General features: G+C 38.4%; 1 protein-coding gene across 1 annotated transcript in view; it reads left to right on the top strand.

The window, feature by feature from the left end:
- Ccdc178 (coiled-coil domain containing 178) overlaps positions 1 to 24,405 on the top strand; it is a 293,005-nt gene that overhangs the window by 43,770 nt on the left and 224,830 nt on the right. Inside the window, exons 11-12 of the mRNA XM_051163972.1 lie at positions 10,812 to 10,907; positions 11,061 to 11,197. Of these exons, the coding sequence (XP_051019929.1) occupies positions 10,812 to 10,907; positions 11,061 to 11,197 (233 nt within the window). The remainder of the gene's footprint in view (positions 1 to 10,811; positions 10,908 to 11,060; positions 11,198 to 24,405) is intronic.

Raw genomic sequence — 24,405 nt, 5'->3', positions numbered from 1 at the left:
CTTTTCTACAAATAAAAGCTATAGTAAATCAAATACCATTGACTGGTTAATAAGTTTCAAGTGTTCTGATCAATTATTTTTAAATGTGAAAACTGGGATTTCTGTGCATTCCTTGTTTTATAAGTAATCATACATTTTCATACATGTTTCATACATGTTCATACATAGTTTCATACATGTGTATAATGCATTTTTAGTCTTCACTGGATTTACATACCTTCCACCTCAGCCTCCTCTCTGAGCTCCAATTCCTCCATGTTACTTGATTCTGTCTCAGGATCATGACTCATTTATTAAATAATATATATATGTTTATATATTATGTTTGTATTATTATTATATATTGTATGCACATATAATATATATTACTTAAGGCAGAGTCAGTCTTGTCCACAAGCACACACACACCTATACACCCCCATTTCCCACACAAACATACACACACATACAATTTTATATATATGCATATATACATATATATATGCACACTCAGGTATATATGAATGAAGCTTGCTAAATATATAAATTAGTGTTGTTCCTGTGTGCATTCATTAAAGCTGACTACTTAGGATTGGACAATCTACTAGGGATGTTATCCATCAAGAAGACTGATTCTGTCATTTTCTGCAGACTGTAGTTCTTTATCTAAGGTTAGTACTATTTCATGATCCATGTTTGAAGGTCAGCTGGTTTTATTAAGATGGTCATGCTTAAGTGACTTTTTTTTTTTTTTTTTTGGCATTTCGTGGGAGGAACTTCACTCTCGAATATGGAAGACCTACCCTGGTACTGTGTGAGAGTCCTTGAGCTTCACGTTTTGGGAACCCCAAGATCAGTTGTACATGTCTGTAAGGAACTCCATCTTCTTTCCCAAAGAAGTATCCAAAACCTTTCCTTATCCTCTTCACACCTCTACTGAACCTCTTCTTCCTGAAAAATCCCCCTTTTACTTCCACCCTCTTTCTGTAAGAACCACTAAAAATCATTTACTATTGTCATTCAATGCAGATAAAGAAAAAATTTATTTGGTAAGCAAACCACATTTTAAAAACTCTTCTATACTCTTCTTATAAAGAGTTACTTTTTTAAGTTATTAAATTGTCATCCTTTATATGATATGTTAGGTTTTTCTACTCATCTACGCCTTTTTGATTTCATATTTTACCTTAAAATATTTCAGATGAAACCATTTACTTATAAAATCATGAACAAGACAGTAAATTTAACTATCAATTTACTGATTAGGAAACCTATCAAGATAGATGGGGAGAGCTCCTTGTAGACAAAGCTATTATGTGGCACAGCCAAACGACAAATTTACATTTGGATGATGAAAACAACGTCTCTTTACCACACAGTATCTAGTGTGCAAATGAACCATCATGAAAGAAAAAAGTATATGTTGTTATTTTTGTCATTGTAGGGTTTCTCCCTCTTTTCTCATGTGCACCACATATATAAAATATTAAATGGCATCTATAAATTGCCTCTCATTTTCTGTACTTAATGTTTACCCTCATATCAACCTCAAAGGTATATCCGATATCACACTTATGACACCCTATGAGCATATACAGGGGGAGGTCCCCCCTCAGGAACAGTCATAGGGGAGGGGAATAAGGGGGAAATGGGAGGGAGGGAAGAATGGGAGGATACAAGGGATGGGATAACCATTGAGATGTAACAAGAATAACAAGAAAAAAAAAATATTGCTATTATTGTTGTTGTTGTTGAAAATACTACTTCAAAATAGTAAAAAAAAAAAAAAAAAAAAAAGAAAGAAAGAAAGAAAGAAAGAAAGAAAGAAAGAGAAGAGAAGACTTCTGAACATTCCCAGCAGCAAGTGGCTGTAGAGATGCCGGATAGTCCTATCTGTTCACTTCACATTGAATGCCTGTCGTGATGTGTCGCGCTGTATCCTATGAATTCGTAAAGCTATTACATGTCAATCGAAGCTTAATTATCGAAAAAAAAAAAAAAGAAAATGCAAAGCCATTTACTCCTAATAAATATGGACTTCTGAAAATCTGTTCTGGGCATCTGTGAAGGTGATATTATAGAGTTTCCCACTTGACCAATGGAAATTTTTGTTGTATTAGTATTAAACTGTTTTAAATTCTACCCTGTTATAGCTTATTATTATTATAATTTATTACTGGGCTTGACTTGCAAGTATTTCACCTAAAATTTTATATTCATATTCATAAGTGAGTCTATTCTGCATTGTTTATAATTTCTGCCATATTTGATAGGCTTTCTTATGGGCTATGGTAGCTTTATAAACTGAACTTTTATACTTTATTTTTTCTGATTACATCAGAATTAATATATTTAAATAATTTCCTTAGAAATATGGTAAAACATTCTGGTAGAAATATAGCTGCTTTTTCTGGGTTCCTTTTTATTGTTTGTATTATATTTATTACAGGTATAATAATATATATATATAGGTATATGTAAGTATAACATATGGGTAAAATTATTTTATAATTTTTAACTGACTAGAAAATAATATGAAGGATTAAAATTTTCAGGTGTATTTATACTCTATAGTACTAAAAACAAGGACATCTTCAAATTTGAAGGCAAATGGATAGAGCCAGAAAAGATCACCCTGAGTGAGGTAACGCAGACCCAGAAAGACACACATGGTATATACTCACTTATAAGTGGATATTAGCCAAATAATACAGGACAGCCACACTACACTACACAGACCTAAAGAGACTAATCTTTTAATAAAAGGGACCCATTTATCTTCTATCATGTGGGCCCCAGGGATTAGACTCAGACCATCATGATTGGCAGCAAGTGCCTTCACCCACTGAGCTGCTTCTGAGGCCAAACTTAACTCACTGTAGTTGAACATTCAGCTACTCAGCCTTTCCACAGCTTGCAGTGTTTGCTCCTTAACTTCAGTTTATGGTGGTTTAATCGTGACAGCTTTTCCAGCCCAGACATTTAAAATGTGCCTTGTTACGATGCTCATGCATCGTGTATGTTGCTAGGCCAACAATCTGTATGCTTTAATAGACAATGTCAGAAAGTTCTCCTAAATATTTGCATATCTTTTTACTCCTATCATCATCCTTAAGAAACCCAGCTTCCAATTAAGACCATCTGTTATGTTTTTATTTATTTTTAATTATAATTCTTTTGAAGGAGTTATCCCGTTATGGTTTTAAATTTGCATTTTCCCTGATGACTAATGGGGTTGAGCATTTTAAACATGCTTCATTTAGAAATTTTCTGTTTCAGAAGCTATTAACAGAGAGGCAGATTTCACTTCCAGGTGGAAACTCCTTATTATCTACATCTTTTTTGTCAGTCTGCTTTTGACTTGAGTAACATGGATGTATGTTAACTTTCCATGTTACTATAAATACATGATAAGGCACAGACACATACACACACACACATTCACATATACACAAAATCAAAGGGCAAAACAATTCTATGCCTCTCTGTCTCTCTGTTTCATCTCTCTCTCTCTCTCTCTCTCTCTCTCTCTCTCTCTCTCTCTCTCTCTCTCTCACACACACACACACACACACACACACACACACACACGGGGGCACATGCCAGTTATGTCCTGTGAAAACACATAGTAAATTTACCCTTTAACTTGAAATGGCATTGTGGTTATACAAGAAGGATGGCGCATCTAAGTCTAATGTAGACTCTTTAATAGAAAACACATACACTAGTCCCATCTCATGACATCAATTAGGGTACATTATAGGGAAAAGAAATGTTTCTGTTTAGACCAAAGGGGTTTTACATATTCAAGATGTCCACAAATGCTATATCTATACTTGCTGGAATGTTCTTTTGGATGGACCAACATAGAGGTTACAGTTGCTGAGAATGCATGTAGCCCAGGGATTTGAAGAATGTTTTCTCTGAGCCCATTCTTTGCAGTGCCACTTATTCCATGAGCTGTCAACACTAACAATTGGCAGTGAACACAAAAAACCACCCACAAAATAATTATGTCTCCATAACCTCCTTTTCCAAGTAGGTAGACACAGTGACAAGCACCTGTAATCCCAGCACTCAGGGATGATAGCAGGAGAATTGGAAGCTCCCACACCAGAATACCCTGTGTGAAACAAAACACCAGAAAATAAACAAGACAAAAAAATTAAGTCCCAAAGAACCCAAACTCAGAAAGGTACCTAACTCCTGTGTTAGGCATGTTGTAAAATACAACCTCGTCTCTGAATGATCCCGCCACCCTGCATAACCAGCTGGAACTGGAAATGGTGTCATTTGCCAGTCTTTTTTTCTGCCCTATTTCTTTCTCATGCTCTGATGAATAGAAGTGCACATGTGAAGGGAGGTATTGTGGAGACTTGCTGAAATCTTATGCATTTCTTGCCTGAAGAAAAACTTCAATTATTGACCTTTTGAATATACTCAGATAAAGCATAGTTAGTAGTCACTATAAACAATTAAACAATAAATAAGTTCATACATCCTGTTTGATACAGTTTCTTTCTGTGGTATAGATTCTCAAAAGTTACACTGATGGGTAAGAACTAAAATTACATTTCCAAAATAGCTGTTGCATCTTTTCTAAACAGTTTAGTATATGTACATAAGCCAGCACCTGCATCCATGTTAGGGGGAGATTAGAAAACTGTGGCCTCTATGATTTTTCTAGCACGGAAGAAATAATTTTATCAATCACTGGATGAGAAGTGCCATTCCCTGATCATAATCGAATAAAAAACATTTCCCATTTTATATGGCATTTGGAGTACTTCATTTTTTATTTGCCAAGACTAAATTTGTGACATTGCATATAATTTTAGATGCATCCATAATTAGAATTTCCAACCTTGTGTGTATATTATAATTTCCATTAGGACAGGTGTCAGCCCACAGTGCAAGTGATTCCACGGGCTTGAGGATTCTTAATCCAGAATTATAGACTGCAAGAATCACTCATGCAATGCTTGAATAAACTGGAAGATTTCATACCTTCATCTAGGGATCTTCCTGCAAACATTTAGCAGCAGAATGGTGGTATAGATAACCTTTAACCTTAATTGTTTGCATGGGTAAGCACACTGAAAAGTTATTTCTAGAGATGGACAGTTGGCTGATAGATGAAGTTGTAGAAGAATGTTAATTCAGAACATGGCTGTTCTGGCAAGAGATCACATCCAAAGAGATTTTAGGTCTGTGTGAGGCAGCTGTAATTCAGATCTGAGTTCAAGGCAACCCTGGTATAGAGCAAGTATCAGCTAAAGAAAAGCTTAGATCCAGGCCTTTAATCCCAAATGAAGGTAAAGTTAGTTTGTAGAAGGACGCATCCATGTTTGAAAATGATATCTAGAGCTCTGTCCAGCCTGCGCCACAGCAGGAGAACTGCGGCTGCTCTGAGTTAGCCCCAGTGGTGGAACTAAACAGAGAATTCTCAACAGAGGAGTATCAAATGGCTGAGAAACACTTAAAGAAATGCTCAACCTCCTTAGTCATCAGGGAAATGCAAATCAAAACAACTCTGAGATTCCATCTTACACCCATCAGAATGGCTAAGATCAAAATTCAAGCGACACCACATGCTGGCGAGGATGTGGGGAGAGAGGAACACTCCTTCATTGCTGGTGGGAATGCAAACTAGTACAGCCACTTTGGAAATCTATCTGGTGCTATCTCAGAAAAATGGGAATAGGGCTTCCTCAAGACCCAGCTATTCCACTCCTTGGAATATACCCAGAAGATGCTCCAGCACACAACAAGAAAATTTGCTCAACCATGTTCATAGCAGCCTTATTCATAATAGCCAGAACATGGAAACAGCCTAAGTGTCCCTCAGTAGAAGAGTGGATAAAGAAACTGTGGTACATATACACTATGGAATACTACTCAGCTATTAAAAAGAAGGAATTCCCGAAATTTGTGGATAAATGGATTGAGCTAGAAATGATCATAATGAGTGAGTTAACCCAGAAGCAGAAAGAATCAAATGGTATATACTCACTTATATCTGCATACTAGCCCAAGGGGCATGTCCCACAAAAGCCTTCACTTACCAGGAAACTGGGACAGAGGGGAAGGCATCCTATTGGGACTCTAAATGAGAGACGCATGGGAGAACAGCAAAATAAAAGGATCCAGAGGGTCCTAGAAATCTACAAGTAGAACAATATGATAGGCAGATTTGGGCCCAGGGGTCCCGCTCAAACTAAGGCACCAGCCAAGGACAATACAGGAGGTAAACTTTAAACCCCTTCCCAGATCTAGCCAATGGTCAGAATATTCTCCACAGTTGAGTGGAGAGTGTGATACGACTTTCTCACGTACTCTGGTGCCTCACATTTGACCATGTCCCCTGGAGGGGGAGACCTGGTGGCACTCAGAGGAAGGACAGCAAGTAGCCAAGAAGAGACTTGATACCCTATGAGAATATATAGGGGGACTTAATTCCCCTCAGGAACAGTCATAGGGGAGGGGAATAATGGGAAAATGGGGGGGGGGAGGAATGGGAGGATACAAGGGATGGGATAAACATTGAGATGTAACAAGAATAAATTAATAAAAAAAAAGTACAAAAAAAATAAAAAAAAATAAAAAAATAAAAATACAAGCAAAAAAAAAAAAAAAAGAAAATGATATCTAATTGAGTGGCAGAAAAGGTGACAAATCAGAGAAGATTTGACACTATAGGATACGCCCAACTCTCACCAAAAGAGAGAGGAAATGGAAGCTACTTAAGAGGCAAGGTTTTTTGGAGAGGGGAGGCAGTTGTACCAGGAAAGTAATAAAGAGATGGGTTGCATGGAATGAGCAAGAAAATGAGAAGCCAGAAGATTAAATTGCTGAGTTAGTTTGAGGCCAAGCAGAGCAATTCCAGGCCCAGAGAAAAGCCAGATTAAGTAACTCAGCTGGGAGAAGAGTTTGAGCCAGAACAGCTGAGTTGAACTAGCCAGCCCAGAGCTCAGAAAGGACAAGTAACGGTGAGCTTATTAAGCAGTAGTGTCAGAGGCTGAAAACATTCTAGGCCTAGGTTAGAGTGTTCGGAGGCTAGAAGCTTTCAGGGCTAAGCCTAGGTTAGAAGACAGAGGCAGTAAGCCTCCCACACAACAACTGAGCCAGGAGAATAAAGTTCCTTTTACTTGAAGTTTATATAACTTCGTGCTCTATAATTGCATCTGAAGCTTGAAAACACACTGGGAGACGTACTGGCCTATCCCTAGTTTTTACATGCCCGCAGACTCAACCACGGATAAGAGTTTGAACAAAGAGTATTAAACATGAGGAACATAATAGTTACTCATTTTTTCAGACTAAATTTCAAGTGAGCATTCTTTTTTAAAATTAATGTATTTGTTTATACATTTATTCACTTTACATCCTGATCATAGCCCACTTCCTTCTCTCCTCTTGGTCACACCCTCTCTGCCTCTTTCTCCTACTCTCCCTTCCTCTACCACTAAGAAAAGGGGAGCCCCCTCCCCGCAATACCAACCCACAAACCTAAGCACATCAAGTAAGAGTCTGTTGGTGTGGTGGCACATGTCTGTATTCCAAGCACTCGGGGAGGCAGAGACAAGCAGATCTCTGTGAGTTTAAGGCCAGCCTACTCTACAAAGTGAGTCCAGGACAGTCAAGGAAACCTTCAAATTTATATAAAGTTCTCACGAAGGTTACAGAATTAGCCTTGCACTGATGTTGCAGAGTGACATTTTAAAGGAAAATTTAAGTTCAAGTTTATTTGAATCTTGAGCTTTATAAAACAGAGAGGAAAACAAAAACTGTTTTCGCATGTGTGCTATGATTTGTCGCAATACCAAGTGCAAACAAACCAAAGTCAACTTACATGTTAATAAAAAAATAGCATTTTGCCTAGAGGCTTGCTGCCAGCAGGGACTACCAGGTGAGACTCCCTTCCTCCTCAGTTTCCTTCCTGTCAGGTTCCCCTGGGAAAACCCAGCAGCAGTGAGATCCACCCTACCCTGTCCCTGTGTAATCTGTTCCCTAGCCTATAGCTCAGCCTGCCAATGCAGAACCAATGGCTGCAGGCCAGCATAAACACAATCAACAAGATCTAGGGCAATATGGCTCCACAGAACCCAGCTATACCACTCCCGGACATATACCCAGAAGATTCTCCACCACACAAGAAGGACATTTGCTCAACTATGTTCACAGAAGCTTTGCATTAATAGCAACAATCTGTAAACAACCTAAATGTCCCTCAACCAAAGAATAGATAAAGAAACTGTGGTACATTTAAACAATGGAACACTACTCAGCTATTAGAAACAAGGAGATCTTGAAATTTCAGTGAAATGGATGGAAATAGAAATGATCATCTTGGAGCACAAGGAGTCCTGTGGAAGAGTTGGGGAATAGAAGGACCTGGAGGGGTCAGGAGCTCCACGAGGAGACCAATGGAGCCAACAAATCAGGGCGAAGGAAGGGGGATTACAACAGAGACTGATGCACCAACCAAGGGCCATCCATGGTAAGGAGCTAGACCCCCTACTCAGATGTAGTCGATAGGCAGCAAAGTCTCCTTGTGGGTATCGTAGAATGGGAAGTAGTGACTACTTCTGACATGGACTCTGTCCCCTACATGTTGGTCACTTCCCTCTGGTGGGACAGCCTTGCCAGGACACAGATGAAGAGGATACAGGCAGTTCTGATGAGACTTGATAGGCTCTCCCTTTCTGAGGACTAGGGGATGGAGGTTGGGTTAATGAGAGAGGAAGGATGGGACCAAGAGGAGAAGAGGGAAGGGGCTACACTTGGGATATAAAGTGAATAAGTTTTTTTAAAAACTATTTTCAAAAAGAAAACAAAGAGGAAAAAATAAAATAGTTTGTTTCTGAAAAAAATATATTCTGGTTATGTTTTTTTCCTCCCTTTACTCATCCCCGTCTGTCTCCCCTCATATTAGGTTGCCTTGTACAGCCTTAATTGGAGGGCTTTTGCCTTGCTATATCTCTTTTGTCCTGTTTGGCTGTTGTCTCTCAGAGGCCTTCTCTTTTATAAAGAGGAAGCAAGGAGAGTGGATCTTGGGGAGGGGGAGGTGGTGTGGATGAGGGTATCTGGGAGAAATGGAGGGAAGGAAAACTGTACTTGAGGTGTATTATATAAGAGAATAAAAACTATATTTAATAAAAATATCTTCTTTCAAGGATAAAAAGAAAACAAACAGGCTTCTAATAGATAATAATTTTCAAAATCATAAGATAGAACAAAAACTGACACATTCAAATTGGAAAAAAAAAAACAAGAAAAGAAAAGGTAAAGAGCCCAGAAAAGGCACACGAATGAAATCCCTCTTATTTGCATACCCAGGAATCGCCCCAAAAAACACTAACCTGAAACTGTAATGTTTATGCAAAGCACCTATAAAAGAAGAAAAATGTAAATAACAAAAAATTAGAAGAATAAACAGTAATATAATTTTTTCAAAAGGAAAAACCCTGACAGCACTGTAAGATGAAGAACTTTTGAAGTTTCCAATAAGTTTGCTTTCTGTTGGACATGGAGCCTACCCTTCAGAATAGTTTGTTTCCCCATGAGACTCCCTTGGAAGACATTACATTTTCATTTGCAGCCAGGCCCAGTGGCACACAACTGTAATCCCAGCACTTGGGGAGGCAGAGGGAAGTGTATCTCCATGAGTTCAAGGCCAGCCTGGTCTACAAAGCAAGTTCATGACAGTCAAGGTTACTCAGAGAAACCCTGTCTAGAAAAGCCAAAACCATTGATTCTTTGTGTGTTTTTTGTTGTTTCTTTGTTTCTATTTTGTTGACTTGAGACCTTGGTTTGATTATTTCTTGCCCTCTATGCATTTTGTGTGTAATATTTTTTCATTCTATAGTTTTCAGTTGTTCTGTTAAATTACTGATATGACTGTCTCCAGTTTTATTAATGTAGGCACTTCATGGTATGAACTTGCCTCTTAGAAATGCCAACATTGAGTACCATAAGTTTGAGTATGCTGTGCATTCATTTTCAGTCAAATCTAGAAATTCTCTAATTTGTTTCTTTGTTTCTGCCTTGATGCACATTTCATTCCGTAAAGAGTTGCTAAACTTTCTGAGTTTATAAGCAGTCTCTTATTTCTGTGTTGTTGATAGCCAGCTTTAGTCAATGGTGGTATGAAAGGATTATTTTTTTAAGATACAGTCCTGGGCTGTGTGCATATATTGGGGAATATGTGTACCACACGTGTACAGGTACCTGCGGATGCCAGCAGAAAATGGAGGATGCCCCAGAGCTGGAATTGCAAGTGAGACACCAAATGTAGTTGCTAGAAACTGAACTTGGGTCATGGGCTAAAACCATTTCTTCAGCACCTATATACAAGCTTATGAACTCAGTATTAAAAAATTTTTGTTTGAATGTCTGTTTATTGCTTATATTTCAGTTTTATTTTCTTGCCCTAGAATATACAGGGAAAATGTAAAACCATGAAAGCTAAGTGATAGATTATCAAATAGTTACTGTTTGAAGTGTGGAAATATCTATTGTTTTTCTCCTTTTGCTTGTCAGTGTAATTAATTATGTTTCAAATTTTCCTGGTGTTTTCCCACCTTCCTGTAAATAAAACACATTGTATTTTGTCTTGAATATTAGAAACAGTAGACTTGATTTATATCTGATTTGTTATGTTTCATCAGCAATCTAAATCTGATTTCAAAATGACAGAATTGTGTGATATTGTTTTATACTATGTTAGTCAATGTTCACCTGGGAAGCTAATAAAGTAATTGCATTGTCTTTCTTACCTATAAAAATGAAGAAAATCTTCAAAGTTCACTTATTTTCTGTATATTTTTTAGATAGATACTTTGAAGAAATTGTTTGATCAATATTCCTGGAAGCAAAGAAATTTTGAGCAGCAGTACATGGAGGCACTTAATAATTATTATACTTCAGTAAGTGGACTGACTGTTCCCTTTCCCCCAACAGAGCACTATACACTGTACCTGATTATTGACTAGAGTGATTAAAAATAATTTTACTAACATCTAAAATTTAGCTTTCATTAATAAACATTTGTAAATAGCTCTTGTATTCTTTTTATCAAGAAAAAAGCATGGGATATTGAGCTTTCTAATGTTTCGAAAGACTTCACAGATGTTTCAGCAAAGTATACAGAGCTTTTAGAAGAAAACAAAAGGCTTCAAACTGATATTGACAAGCTAACAGTGGATATTGGAGAAAGGTAATTCTGATGTTTGTTTGTTTATTCATTTGTTTCTGTTTTACTATGTAGCATCCCTGCCAACCAGGGTCTGCTTCTGGCCTCTGATATCCAGAAACCACTGTGCCCTGGGTCAGACTGGGCCAGGAGATGAAGTTTAGCCAGGCTGGTAGGTTATGCAGGATCTCAGTTCATGGTGAGTGCAGGAGGAAGCAGGCTTCTCTAACTGAAATGGTATTCAGGGAAACAGCTGTCCTTTATTGTGTGTGTATGTGGGAGGGGTGGGGAACAAGGGCTATATAAACCTTGGAGAGTGGGAAGAGGTATTTGGGGTGAGTGTACATCATTGACAGGGGCCAAGGTACTGGGAAAACTTTATTTGCATGAAAAGAAATTCCATACGCCAGCTAGACATACTCTAGGGATGAAGTTTAACCTAAAACCTGGCCACCAGGATGTGTGACTACCTCAAGGGTGACAAATGGTTATGGTTGTATAGACTACTTGTGCCAGGACACACAGGCCCAGAGCAAAGAGGGAAAAATCTTACTCCTGCCAGTCTCAGGATGAGATTTTCAGGGTTTGGACACATCTTGACCTCACTCTTCCTTCAGACAGGCTTCCCATTGACCCACACAGCCCAGTCGATGATATGTAATAAACCCCACCAGTGTGAGTCCCTGAGGTCCCATGACAATTTCCATGCTTAATATCAATTTAAATATGCTTGGTTCTATTCCCCTGTAAACATCCAGAACATTGTTAGCAAAAGTCCCTTCGACAGATCATCTAGAGGCCAAGGATAACTTATAACATCAAACACAGGTGGCGAAGCTCCTCTTCTCTTCCACCCCACCCTAAGCTGTTCCCTGTAGTTACCAGCCTGACTTTCTTGGATTAGAAACAAGAGTCTTCTTTTCACCACTTTCTATCTCAACTCTCATATTCAATATTTCAACAAAGACCGTTCCATACTCTAAGCATCGTTTAAATCCACCCACAGTCCCGACATCAATCAGCTCTTATGTGTGTCTTCAATGACTTCTGAGATGTCAAGATGTTTCTTCTGTACCCATGACCGGCATTGAGAAAGCCATGCTTTCTTCCTCTTTTCAAACAGACCTATGGTCAGCTAACTGTCCCATCAGCATTAATTTTAGAAAGGGAAAGGGACTACTTTCCTCATCTATCCATTAGCCCTCCTGACTAGGCCACATTCTATTTGCTACATGATGCTATACCTAGTTTACTTTTATAACTTGGCTCAAGTTATTAATTTACCCAAACTCCCCTTCTAGCCACATTTGGCATATTTATGGTAATGTATTTCTAGAATGTTTTCACTGCTCTTTCTGTACAATGATTGCCTGTCCATAGGATCACAGTGCAGGAATATTAACAAACCACTGTCTATTGTGTTAAGATGGGCGCACATGTGCCTCTCTCATGTCTTTGATCATACTTAGTGTTATGTTATGAGGATAAGAGATGGATGTCTCTTTTCCTCCTCCACCCCTCCACGGGAACTCAATGGGCCATGACATTTGTGTTTGGTCATCATACTTTCATCAGTCTATTTAATGCCTGAAACATATGTTACTGATGGTAAAGTCCTGAAGGAAAGGAGAGAGGAAGAAGAGAAGGAACTGATCACAGTACTTGACAATGATATGTAAACTTTGTCAAAATATGTAGTGATTGTTCTACCTTTAGTAATGACATCATAGAGTCATTGTCAAAATTAATCTTATATATTATAAGGGGCACAAAAAAGCTAATCATCTTTCTAGTTCTAACTCTGTCATTGAGTTTTCATATTTGGAGGTGGATACGTATGTAAAAATAGACTCCATAGTAAATGGTTAAATCCAGTATAAAGGTATTTAGATATACAACTTCAGAATGGCTATTCTAACTTTATAGATGTTTGTTGAGATGTGTAGAGCACTGCTTTATTTAAATTTGATATCTGGTGCTTAGTTTATTTGCAAATTTTACAGTAAGGTTTGCAAATTAAAAAAAAACATTAAGGTGAAGAGAAAAACAACAACAACAAAGATACTTTAAAACTGAGCAAGGCAGAGAGGAAACTCATCTGCAAGAGAGGATAAGTGCGATAGTGAGCAGAATCAAGTGGCCTCCAGGTCTTAGTGGCACATAAGTTGAAATATTTAGTTGCCACCCATGTTTCCACTTAGCCATATTTGTGGTATCGGCTTTCATGTTATTTCTACTGAGACTCAGAACAAAGGTGGTTCAGTGGATAAAGGTCCTTGCTATGCAAGCCTGATGACATAAATTCAATTCCTGGAATCCACATAAAGGTTTACAGAAAGAACTAATTGCACCAGTTATCCTGTGACCTCCACAAGTGTGTCATGGCTCGTTTGTCCCACTCCACACAGCACACACTTGCACACACACAAGTAAATAAATAACAGCTACTATAAACGCTAGTGAGCATGTCAGAGAAAAAGAAGATTCACACACTTGTAGTCACTACTAAAGTAGTTTTTTAGTTTCTTTCCAAATCACATGATCTAGGTATGTCATTCCTGGGCAAAGTGCTATTACAGGCTCTTTAGGATAAAAAAAAAATTATACAAGCTAATAGTTAGTTGATCAAACCATGGTCATATCTATTACCAGTTTATTTATATCACAAAAAATATACACTCTAGGTTCAATAGATAGATATGATTCTGTAGATACATAATGTAAATAGTTAGATAAGGTCTTCAAAAACCTCAGAGGCCTACAGAATATGACATTTAAAAATGTTTTTACTATTTTAAAGATGCATTGATAGTAAGACAGGTTAATTCCCGGCAATACCCAGCCGACCACAAAGCAGATGATGAACATCAACGAACTTCCTTATGGAGACGGTTTCAAATGTGGCAAACCAGCCACTGGGCAAAATGTCCTTGTTTCTGCCACAGACAGAAACCTGCCTAAAAGTGGGCAAGCTTGGACACAGGCAGGGTTGACAGCCAATCTCTACCAAGACAGAGTAAGCAAGCCCTCAGTAGTTACTGCCTCACAAATATGTCTGTCAGATATAATGGGCCAGAAGGCTGAAGATAATGCTCCAACATTATAGAGAGTTTTGGGTGACTGGTAAGGCAGTGAACTGTCTCGGTCATTTTCTCATTTTGGAAGCTGCTATATTACACTTCCTGTTTAACCAGATAATGAATTTTATTCTTTCTCAAGTCTCTGATGGGGTTGAAGACCAGATAGTTTAGTGTTACTGTTAAGCTTAGTTGTTTAGTGGTTAAGATGTTTTTGGGTCTAGATAGAAGTTTTCAGGTTGATTCAAAGACAATATGATAGATAATGATTTACATTCAGAGTTTAGACTCACCAAGATAGGAAAGATATTTTTTTCAAGGTTACCAAATACAAATAACCAAAACACTAGGGCTATAACATTTACATAATTCCTGATTGTTTCGTAGTTCTTCTTGATGTATGTAGTTTATTGATTATATGTGTGTAATAACATAAATGTATATGTTAAAAAAGAATTAACTTTTAAAAACAAAAAATGCATTTATAGTTTAGAAAATCTGTACAAACAAGCTCAAAAGGATCAAAACCTAAAGTCACTGTAATACACAGAGACATTACTATAAATGTGTATATATAATAAATACCTTTGAATACACTTTTTCTCTCAACATGAGATAATGAAATATTTATTTATTATTACATAAATTTAAAATACACTTAACTATACTTATGATTCTGTTATGTAGGAGATATATGATTTGTGAATAGAATGGTTTTAACTTTATTATTTGTTACAAATACTGTTGTGATTAATTTTTTTGTGTAGAAATATTCTTCAAAAATCATTGTTCTCTTAAAGGTAAGGCAGGATTATGAAAGTGTATTGGGTGTAATAGCTTAAAACCCTTAATTCATTATTGTACTACTTCGCAAAAAAGATTGTCTAACTTATTTAAAGACTGGGAAGTAAATGAACTTGTTCTGGTGTCTTACAAAATGAAGTTTTAAACTACATTCCTTTGATTACCACTGAGGTTGGATATTTTTGTAACTTCGCTAGAATTCAGATTGTATAAATTATTCATGGACATTTCCCAGGGACAAATGAAGAAGAAGCTAAGGTTTTGTTTCCCCAAAACCCACAGCTATGTGCAGCTGGAATCTGTATAGAAAGCTCATTTTGAACATTCATGTTAAAGTTTTCTTCACTTATCAAATTATTTGCAAGTTAATTGGGTTTCAAATTAAGTGACATTTAGTGAACATTCAAATATACTTAGTATATTGACAATTTCAGATATAAGAACTAATGTTAAATCAGGGAATAAGTAAGATAATGACGTTTTTGTGTACCCTCCCACTCCGTGTTGGTGAGTGTATGTGTGTACCCTCCATGAGTGTGCATGTGTGAGTGCCATGAGTTTTTATGTGGCCAGTAGCCATAAGAAAGCACTACAAAGCTAGAGACCAATGTGGCAAATAGATACTAAGTCATTTAGTATATTTGGATTCAGTTGAGACATATGATCTGTTCTGGTTTTTTTTTAAATAGTCTTGGCACAAACCTTGACATATCTAAGAAGATGGTATCTCATATGAGGGATTGCCTACATTAGGTTGGCCTGTGGGCATCTCTATAGGGCATATTCATGGTTGCTGATTGATGGGGAGGGCTCATCTCACTGTGGGTGGTGTCATCCCTGGGCAAGTGATCCTAAGAGACATAATAAAAGTAGCTGAACACGAGCCTGGAAGGAAGCAAGGAAGCAGCTTTCCTCTATGTTTCCTGTCTCTGCTCCTGCTTGAGTTTCTGTCCTGACTTCCATCAATGATGGACTGTGATCTAGATATATAAACCAAATAAACCTCTTCTTCTCCAAGTTACTTTTCATCATGGTGTTTATCACAGTAACATAAAGCAAACCAGGGTAGAAATTGGTACCAGAAGTGGGCTTTTGCTGTGATGAGCCTGACAAGGTTGTCTTTTCAGTAGGTTTATGGAAATAATCTTAGAGTGTGGGGCTAAATTATATTCCAAATAAACCCTTTCTTCCCCAAACTGCTTTTGGTCATGATTTTTTTATCACAGGCACAGAAACCTACTTAGAACATGCGGAAAAATATCTGCAAAGATTTCATTGTAGTGATCATTGCACAATTTAAGGCTTGTGAGAGAAAGAAAGAAAGAAGGAAAGAAAGAAAGAAACAAAGAAAGAACGAGCGAAAGAAAGAAAATGAAAGTTGAAAATATTGGAAACAGGGTCATATATTTGATATAACTTTATGGGAATTAGTTATGGAAAAGTAGAAGGATCATTGTCTAAAATTATCTTGATGCATGTTCTAAACAATGGAGTTTATGAAGATTGTTGATAGATATTAAATGTAGAAGTACTTTGAACTCCAAGAATCTTCATATTTATGATTTCATATCTCTTAAAATTCTGAATTTTCAAGATATTTAATTTTCTGGGGTAATTTAAGGCTTTGGTCACAGATATTATAAATTTTCCCAAAAATATTAATAGACCAGAATCAATAAATAAAATTATTTTTGGCATCCTTCAAATGCATACATCTTGGTTGGTAATGACACTGATATTTACTTTAAAAATATAATGGGCTAACGTTTTTTTTGTTTAGAAGATTCAAATAAAACACAAACAAAAGTTACATTATGAACAGGAAATAGGGAGTTTCTATGAAAGAAAATGACAACTACCATTAAAAGAAAGGAATTAAATAGTATCAACTTTTTAACCATGAGTCAATAACAAGAAGTAAATTTCCAAATATTATTACAACTTAAAATGATGACATTCTAATGAGAATGGTGAAGGAAATTCCAGCTTGTGAAATTACAGTAACATTGTTGTCACAAATCTCAGTTTCTACGGTGCATTTGTTTGTTTGTTTGTGTTTTGACAGTGTCAGGTTGGTCAGTGGTAGTGAAGCTTCAGCATCAGACCCATATACATTCTTTCTCATGACTCGTAACAGAAGTGACACTTCAGTGCAGCAGAGAATGAATGTCTTCCCAATAAAAAAGTAAATCCTCACCCCTACCAATCATTGCAAACAAAAATCTATCTTGGACAATCAAAGTCTTCATAAAGTCAGAAATTAACACCAAAATAAAGGAAAAAATTGCCAAATAATTCACATCATTTAATCAATGACGTGGTAAGCCATAGCCACCTGAAAGATATATGTAGCGTCTTTATCAAATATAAATCAATAAAGAAAATCTGATAGATAATGAAACTGTGAAAACCAGTGTGTAGTTATAAACACACATCATAGCATTAAATTATTTCACATTATTTGTCAAAATCATTGAGGACAGATTTCAGTAGCAGACAGCCTATGAGAACCTGATAATCATAATGTTTTCACCAGGCAAAATTTAATAGTGTCAAGACTAGTAAACATCCTAATATTGTCTAGGAAAGCACACCAGCAGCTCCCATTGACCATGATATGTGACCCTCTCCTCCCCCCACCCCCCAGAAAACATCAGCCACTGGCCTATAAGGGTAAAGGGAGTAGAGACAACGTACACGGGGTGAGGGGGTTCAGATGGCTGCTGAGTATGACAGAGTGACCTATGGGATCAGCTTCAGTGAGACCCCTCAACTTTATTAGGGTCAATGGAGGCTGTGTAGTGCTTAGGGAATGGGCGTAGGCTTCCCAGGGCAGGTATACACTATGGACTGGGGCTTGCAGTGCAATAATGCTTTATTTACATATCAGGAATTCTATATACTTGTTGGGAAAGGTCTTATCAGGAGGAAGGAGGTTGAACCTGCCCTTTGGCCGTGGGCTACGTGACTTCTCTTGGGGGTGGAGGTCCTACTTAGAGACACTCTCCAGATGAATTCAGACAGAGAACGAAGCCCCTGCTGAGATAAGGAGGCCTCTGTTCTGCATCAAGCTCAAGACAGCTGTCTGGGCATGATGGCCTGAGACCTTAAATAGCAGGGCCTTCCAACAACGACTCATATGTTTGTCAGGATGAGGAGAGTACTTGGATGTTCATTTTGAAACCAGAGGGAGCTGGCATACCCATATAATGGTTCTATTATAATAAATCATTAAATAAAATGGTCAACTCAGTCCAACAACAGTGCATTTAATCATTTGTTTATATTTTTAATAAATTAGCATTATATGCAGGCTACAAAGTCGCTACGTGTACCGACTTCTTGCCTCCCATGAAGCTAAATGAGAAAGAAGTTACGACAGAAACAGTACTTTCTCTATTGGCTACTAACTATGGAACACAAACAGGAGGAGATTACTTTAGCCATTAGCGATGATGTAAAACTTAAGTTAGCATACAAAGTACTTGCTTCATCAGGGCAGCATAATTTTTCTACTCTGACCCCTCCCTGACTGTCCTCCATAGCCCCTTGAGTCAACTCCCCTTTTTTAGATACAGTCCTCCTTTCTGCTCTTACACCAAGCTACACATAATCTGCTGCTTCCGCTTCACCCGAGCCCTTTCCACTTAAGATCCTTTGCTTCTCTCATGCGGTCCCATCGCTAGCTCTACAGTGCATACACTCATGCACACCTACAGGCATGCCTGTCTTTTAAAATGCATTTGTGTGCTTTCCTATCACGTTCCCTTTTCTGTGAAGATGCTGAACTTGTTTAATTCTTTTCCATTAAGAAATAATGCAGGCTTAGTGAAGATTTTACATTCAGAATTTAAAACAACAATCAAACAAACAGCCTTTTAATATCCAGTTTCCTGTAACCACTCTGGAAAAGTCAGTAGCTACTATTCATATTGTATTTCCTTTCGAGTTTAGATCCTCAATGACCATCTTAGTGCCAGATGCATTGGGAACATGCTTTGTTTGTTTGTTCATTTGTTTTGTTTTTCAAGACAGGGTCTCTCTGTGTAGGCCTAGATGTCTTAAAATTCTCTCTGTAGGAGAAGTTGTCCTCAAACACAGAGATCTGCCTGATTTTGGGCTCCAGAGTTCTGGGATTCAAGGTGTGTGCCATGGCTGGCTTGTGAACATGCATTAAGTATGTGTTGAAAAATATTTTAAGATGAATAGTATTCTAAGTAGAAAATTTTCAATTTTATTATATTATGTGACATCCTGTAAGCTAAAATTTGAGATAGAAAGGCCAGTGACTTCATTGTGTAATGATTTTTCTGAGAAATGGCTCAAGGAAGTGCTATTGTTACTTAAGGCAGAGTAAATCTCCAAAGAGAATTTTCATACCTTCATCTTTATGACTCCATGTATTTGCTCAAGGAAGAAACTCTTGACTGAGGCCTCACTTTATTTCCATAAAGGAAAGGGTTTTTAAATGGGCTCATGCAATCATAAAACACATCAGAAAATATCCACCTGAATGAAAGTTGAAAGCAGTTTATTTACCTCACAAGAAGTTGAAGTTGAAATAATAGAATAATTATATAATTTGAGCATATATTCTAATCCTATTATTTTAGAACTTAGATAATGAAAATATTAGATACATCTAAGGTGAGTTTAAAATGATTGCAGGAATGGAAGAAAGTAAAAGAGTAATATTAGAAAAAATCAGACAAACGTGGTAAATAGTCCTGTAAAATGTATAAGATGAAGGTGTACTCTTGGCTAATCACAATTCTGCTACAAAACTGCAGATTCAACTATCATGATGCCTGAGAGAGAGAGAGAGAGAGAGAGAGAGAGAGAGAGAGAGAGAGAGAGAGAGAGAGAGAGAGAACTTATAGATAATGGGAGATAGTGGATCCAAAGCTGAAGTCTTTAGATTTACACATTGCAGCAGATCCCATACAAAAGTATATGCAGAAATGAGACTTCTAAATGGATACTGTAGCCTACTCATATTAGGAGAATGATGGCTATGACAAGCTTCATGTTACATTTATTCTGCAGTAACAGTATTCCTTTATATTGTTCACTCAAAAAAATGGAAATTCCTATTCAAGGCCATTAGCTGCCTCTGTCCTCAGTTGGTCTCAACCCATCCCTTCCTGTTCAGAACACACTTTAGTTTCTGATACAGTCTCAGTGTGAATCAAAGACTCTCTGCAATCCTATGATCCTGCCCCAGCCTCCAGAGGGTTGGAGTCAAAACGGTATACTAACAAACAGCTTTAAAATATGTTTCACATTTCCTTACTTTTTTCTCATTAATTTTTGTGTGTATGTTTGCATATTACTTGTGTGTTTGCCAGGGCACATGTATATGCAGGTGTATTTGGAGGCCAGAGACCAACCTTGGGTGTCATCCATCCCTCAAGCACCGTTTACCTTTACTTGAGACAGAATGTCTCACTGGCTGTGGGTAACAAATTCAGCTAAGTTGGGTAGCTACCGAACCCTGTGGTTCTTTTTATCTGTGAGTTCTGGAGCTCAAACTCATGTACTAACACATGCTCTTGAATAGTTTACCAACTGAGCCATCTCTCCAGCCCTCACATCTATTTGTTATATAAACATAGCTGTTTCCATTTCTCTCGTCTTATTCCTACTGCCATATTTTTATCCCCATCCTTTTTTTCTCTCCTTGATATTATTTGATTCAATCTAGTATTACTGGACTCTCCATTTCCAGCGCTCTTGTGAGTGATAACAAACATCCTCAGATGATATCAGGGACAATATTAATGCACCAAATGAAACAGAGTGCAGGTTGAGTTTTGCCTTCAACATCTGTTTTTATCAATGCCCTCACTCCTACAGGCAATATCTGGTTAGTGACGTGGGTCTTTTCCCCACAAGCACAAGGTCACGGGTACTTCACTATACAATGACACCTTCCCTGTTCACTCTCTGATGGAATAATTCAGGCAGTTTTCTGATGGTTGTCCTCCACTGCTGCTTTGATTTTTTTTTTTCTTTTTCTTTTTCTTTTTTTTTGTGGTGCCATTTATTTTTCCAGACTTGTGAGCCACACTGTCTTAAGAACGCATGCATATTCTTATTCACACATACTTAGTCTTCTGGGAACAGTGCAGCTCAACATCAGTTGTATTTACAGCTTTTTTCTCCACCTAGGAGTTGGCCACATCATTTACTCTTCCCAGTGTCCTGGGGGTTGTTTGTTTAAGCAAAGCTTCTTGAACAGTGTTCTAGAACCAGGTTTTAGCAGTGCCACCTGGGGGCTAATTCATGTCTAGCCCGTATTTAGTCCTGATTTCCTATCCAGAAAGCCCAGCCCAGCAGTCTGTGAGTCTTAAGATCACCATATGATAGGAAAGACATTTTTAATCAATTTGGCTTTGCTTCCTCATTCCATTTTAGTATCATCATCTGAGGTGTTTGAAAAAGGTCATGCTGGAGCTTTGCCCCAAGTCAACTACAGCAGGATTTTCCAAAGCACAGAGTCATGTTAAATGCCTTTCATAAGATTGTCATATACTGCTGGGCCTGAGAAGTGCTGTCTTCATCAGGGGTTATATACAGTTCTCAGCTGGCAAGATGTTGCATCGTATCCAGGAGACACTGAGAAATGTCTAAAAATGCTTGGTTGTCAAACTGAGATGCTGCTTGTCTTAGTTAAGAGTGTCTGTTGCTGCAACCGAACACCGTGACCAAAAGGCAAGTTGGGGAAGAAAGCGTTTGCTCAGCTTACACTTATACATTGCTGTTCATCGCCAAAAGTCATGGCAGGTAGTCAAGCAGGGCAGGAACTTGAAGGCAGGAGCTGATGCAGAGGCCGTGGAGGAGTGCTGCTCGCTGGCTTGCTACACATGGCTTGCTCAACCTGTTACCCTACAGAGCCCAGGACCACCAGCCCAGGAACGGCACCACCCCACAATTGGCTACATCTTCCCCCATTGATCACTAGTTGAGAAAATGCCTTACAGCTGGGTCTCATGGATCCATCTCCTCAACGGAGACTCCTTTCTCTCCGATGAGTCTAGTTTGCACCAAATAGACACAGAACCCTCCAGTACATTGTTGCAGAGGAGATGCTGATAAATATTCACCACGAGGTACACTCTCTGTTTACAAAAATTTTTTTCATCTGGTGCAAAATACCAATAGTGGTAGAGTCTGGAAATCAACGGAGCCCAGGCTTTGCTTAAAGTTTTCCTGTTTCCATTTAAAGCATTCTTTGGCAAAACCACCATTTCTGTGAATCAAAAGAATGATAAGCACAAGACACTCAACCACCAGTACAACGAACACACATGTGATGGAGAAGTGGGAAAGAGAGGGGGTGGAAAAGGTATTGTACATGTGCTGTGGAGAGAGGCAGAAATGGAGATGTGACGGCAGTGACAGATAAGACAGAGGGCTGATGTCAACATGCTGTCACTGCCTATCGGGTCAGCAGGATGGTGTCCGACAGGCTGGAGCTTATGAAGATGCAGATTCAGCCTCCAAACTCAATGTCAGGCCTTAGGATTCCCATGGCTCTGAGCAGTGTTGGGGGCCAGAGATGAGGAAAGGTTCACTTTCTGGACTGGACCTCCTCAAAGGACCACTTAGTCCAAGATATCACCAGAGGCCATTTGTTGTCTGTAGTCCATGCTGCTGCCCCGCGGTCTGATGAAGTCTGAGATCCATGTAGACATACGCAGTCTGCACTACTAACTGATGGGGGTTACACTGATGTTCAGCGTGGCGGCTGTCCTGAGTGGTATGGGTAGCCATCTGAGGCCACACTGAGGCCTGTGGCCCTGCCAAGGGCATGAGTAGGTTTGTGGTCCTGATACTGCCAAGGGCTGTGTAGATGTCTGCGGGCCCCGTTATCAATGAAATCCACACAGATGTGGTCTGGGCTGCTGCCTGAATCCATATTAATGTCCCTGGAAACAGGAGAGCTACCCCTGCCTCCCTCCAGCCACTACAGGGCTCTCCTCATTTGATGGAGGAGAAAGACTAATCCTCCCTTGGGTGGCCAGGCACTAGGGATTTTACCATGCCCCAGCAAGTATATGGACAACACAAACTGGACTTTAAAATTTTTTTTACCCTTCTTTTGTTGTTGGGGTAGAGGTTGAGGGATAATGGAGGAGGGGGTAGACATGGGAAGACTAGGAGGTGAGCACAATCACAGTGTATGACATGAGATTCCAAATTAATCAATAACATAATTTTTGTTAATTTTTTTATAAAATCATATTATTACATATTTATACAATAAACTAGCCGCAGCAAGAAGAACCATGAACACAATCAGTAATTATACAAATTCTACATTCTTAGTGCTTTGGCTATTTGTATTTGGCAGCCCTGAAGAAAACATCTTTCCCATCTTAGTGCTTCTAAAATTCAGAATATAAATCAATATCTATCATACCTCGTCACCATCAACTTAAAACGTCTATCTAGACCTAAAAGCGTCTTAACCCCTAAACAACTAAGCTTAGTAGTAAAACTATCTGGTTTTCAACCCCATCAGAGACTTGAGAAGGCATAAAATTCTTTGTCTGAGTATACTGGAGAGCAAGTTAGTAGCTTTCCAAATGAGATGATTAGAAACTTTGCTACATGAATGGTCACATAAAACTCTCTATAATGTTGGAGCATTGTCTTCAGCCTTCTGGCCCAATAAAACTGACAGACATATTTGTGAGGCAGGAACTATTGAGGATTTGCTTACCTTGTCTTGCCAGAGCTTGGCCGTTGACTCGACCTGCATCTAAGCTTGAGCTTGTGTGTGTGTGTGTGTGTGTGTGTGTGTGTGTGTGTGTGTGTGTGTGTGGTTTTTTGAGACAAAGTTTCTCTGTGTATCCTGGACTCACTTTGTAGACCAGGCTGTCCTTGAACTCACAGTGATTCATCTGCCTCTGCCTCCCAAGTGGTAGGATTAAAGGCATGTGCCACCATACCCTGCTGAAGCTTGCCCTTTTTAAGGCAGAATTCTGTCTCTGGTAAAAACAAGGATATTTTCCCCAGTGGCTTGTTTGTCACATTTGAAACCATCTCCATAAGGAGATTCCTCAGTGCTCATCATCCTCTTTGAGGTAGGCTGGGTGTTATCAGGAGTTAACCTGTCTCATTGTCAGTGAATCTTTAAAATAATGAAAACATTTTAAATGCCATATCCTGTATGTCTCTGAGTTTTTGAAGACTTTATCTAACTATTTTACTTTATCTTTCTACAAAGAAAGGTGGTGGACAAGAGTGCCAAAGGTATGTTACTTTTAGGCTATGATCGTTAGGCATCAGTAGATCTCAACAGGTGTGCACAGGTGTTGTTGAGAACACGTTGCTTCTGGAAGC

This window comes from Acomys russatus, chromosome 20 (genome assembly GCF_903995435.1).
Source record: "Acomys russatus chromosome 20, mAcoRus1.1, whole genome shotgun sequence".
Classification (NCBI taxonomy): domain Eukaryota; kingdom Metazoa; phylum Chordata; class Mammalia; order Rodentia; family Muridae; genus Acomys; species Acomys russatus.
Note: the sequence above shows the minus strand (reverse complement) of the source record. Positions and strands in the feature narration are given on the sequence as shown.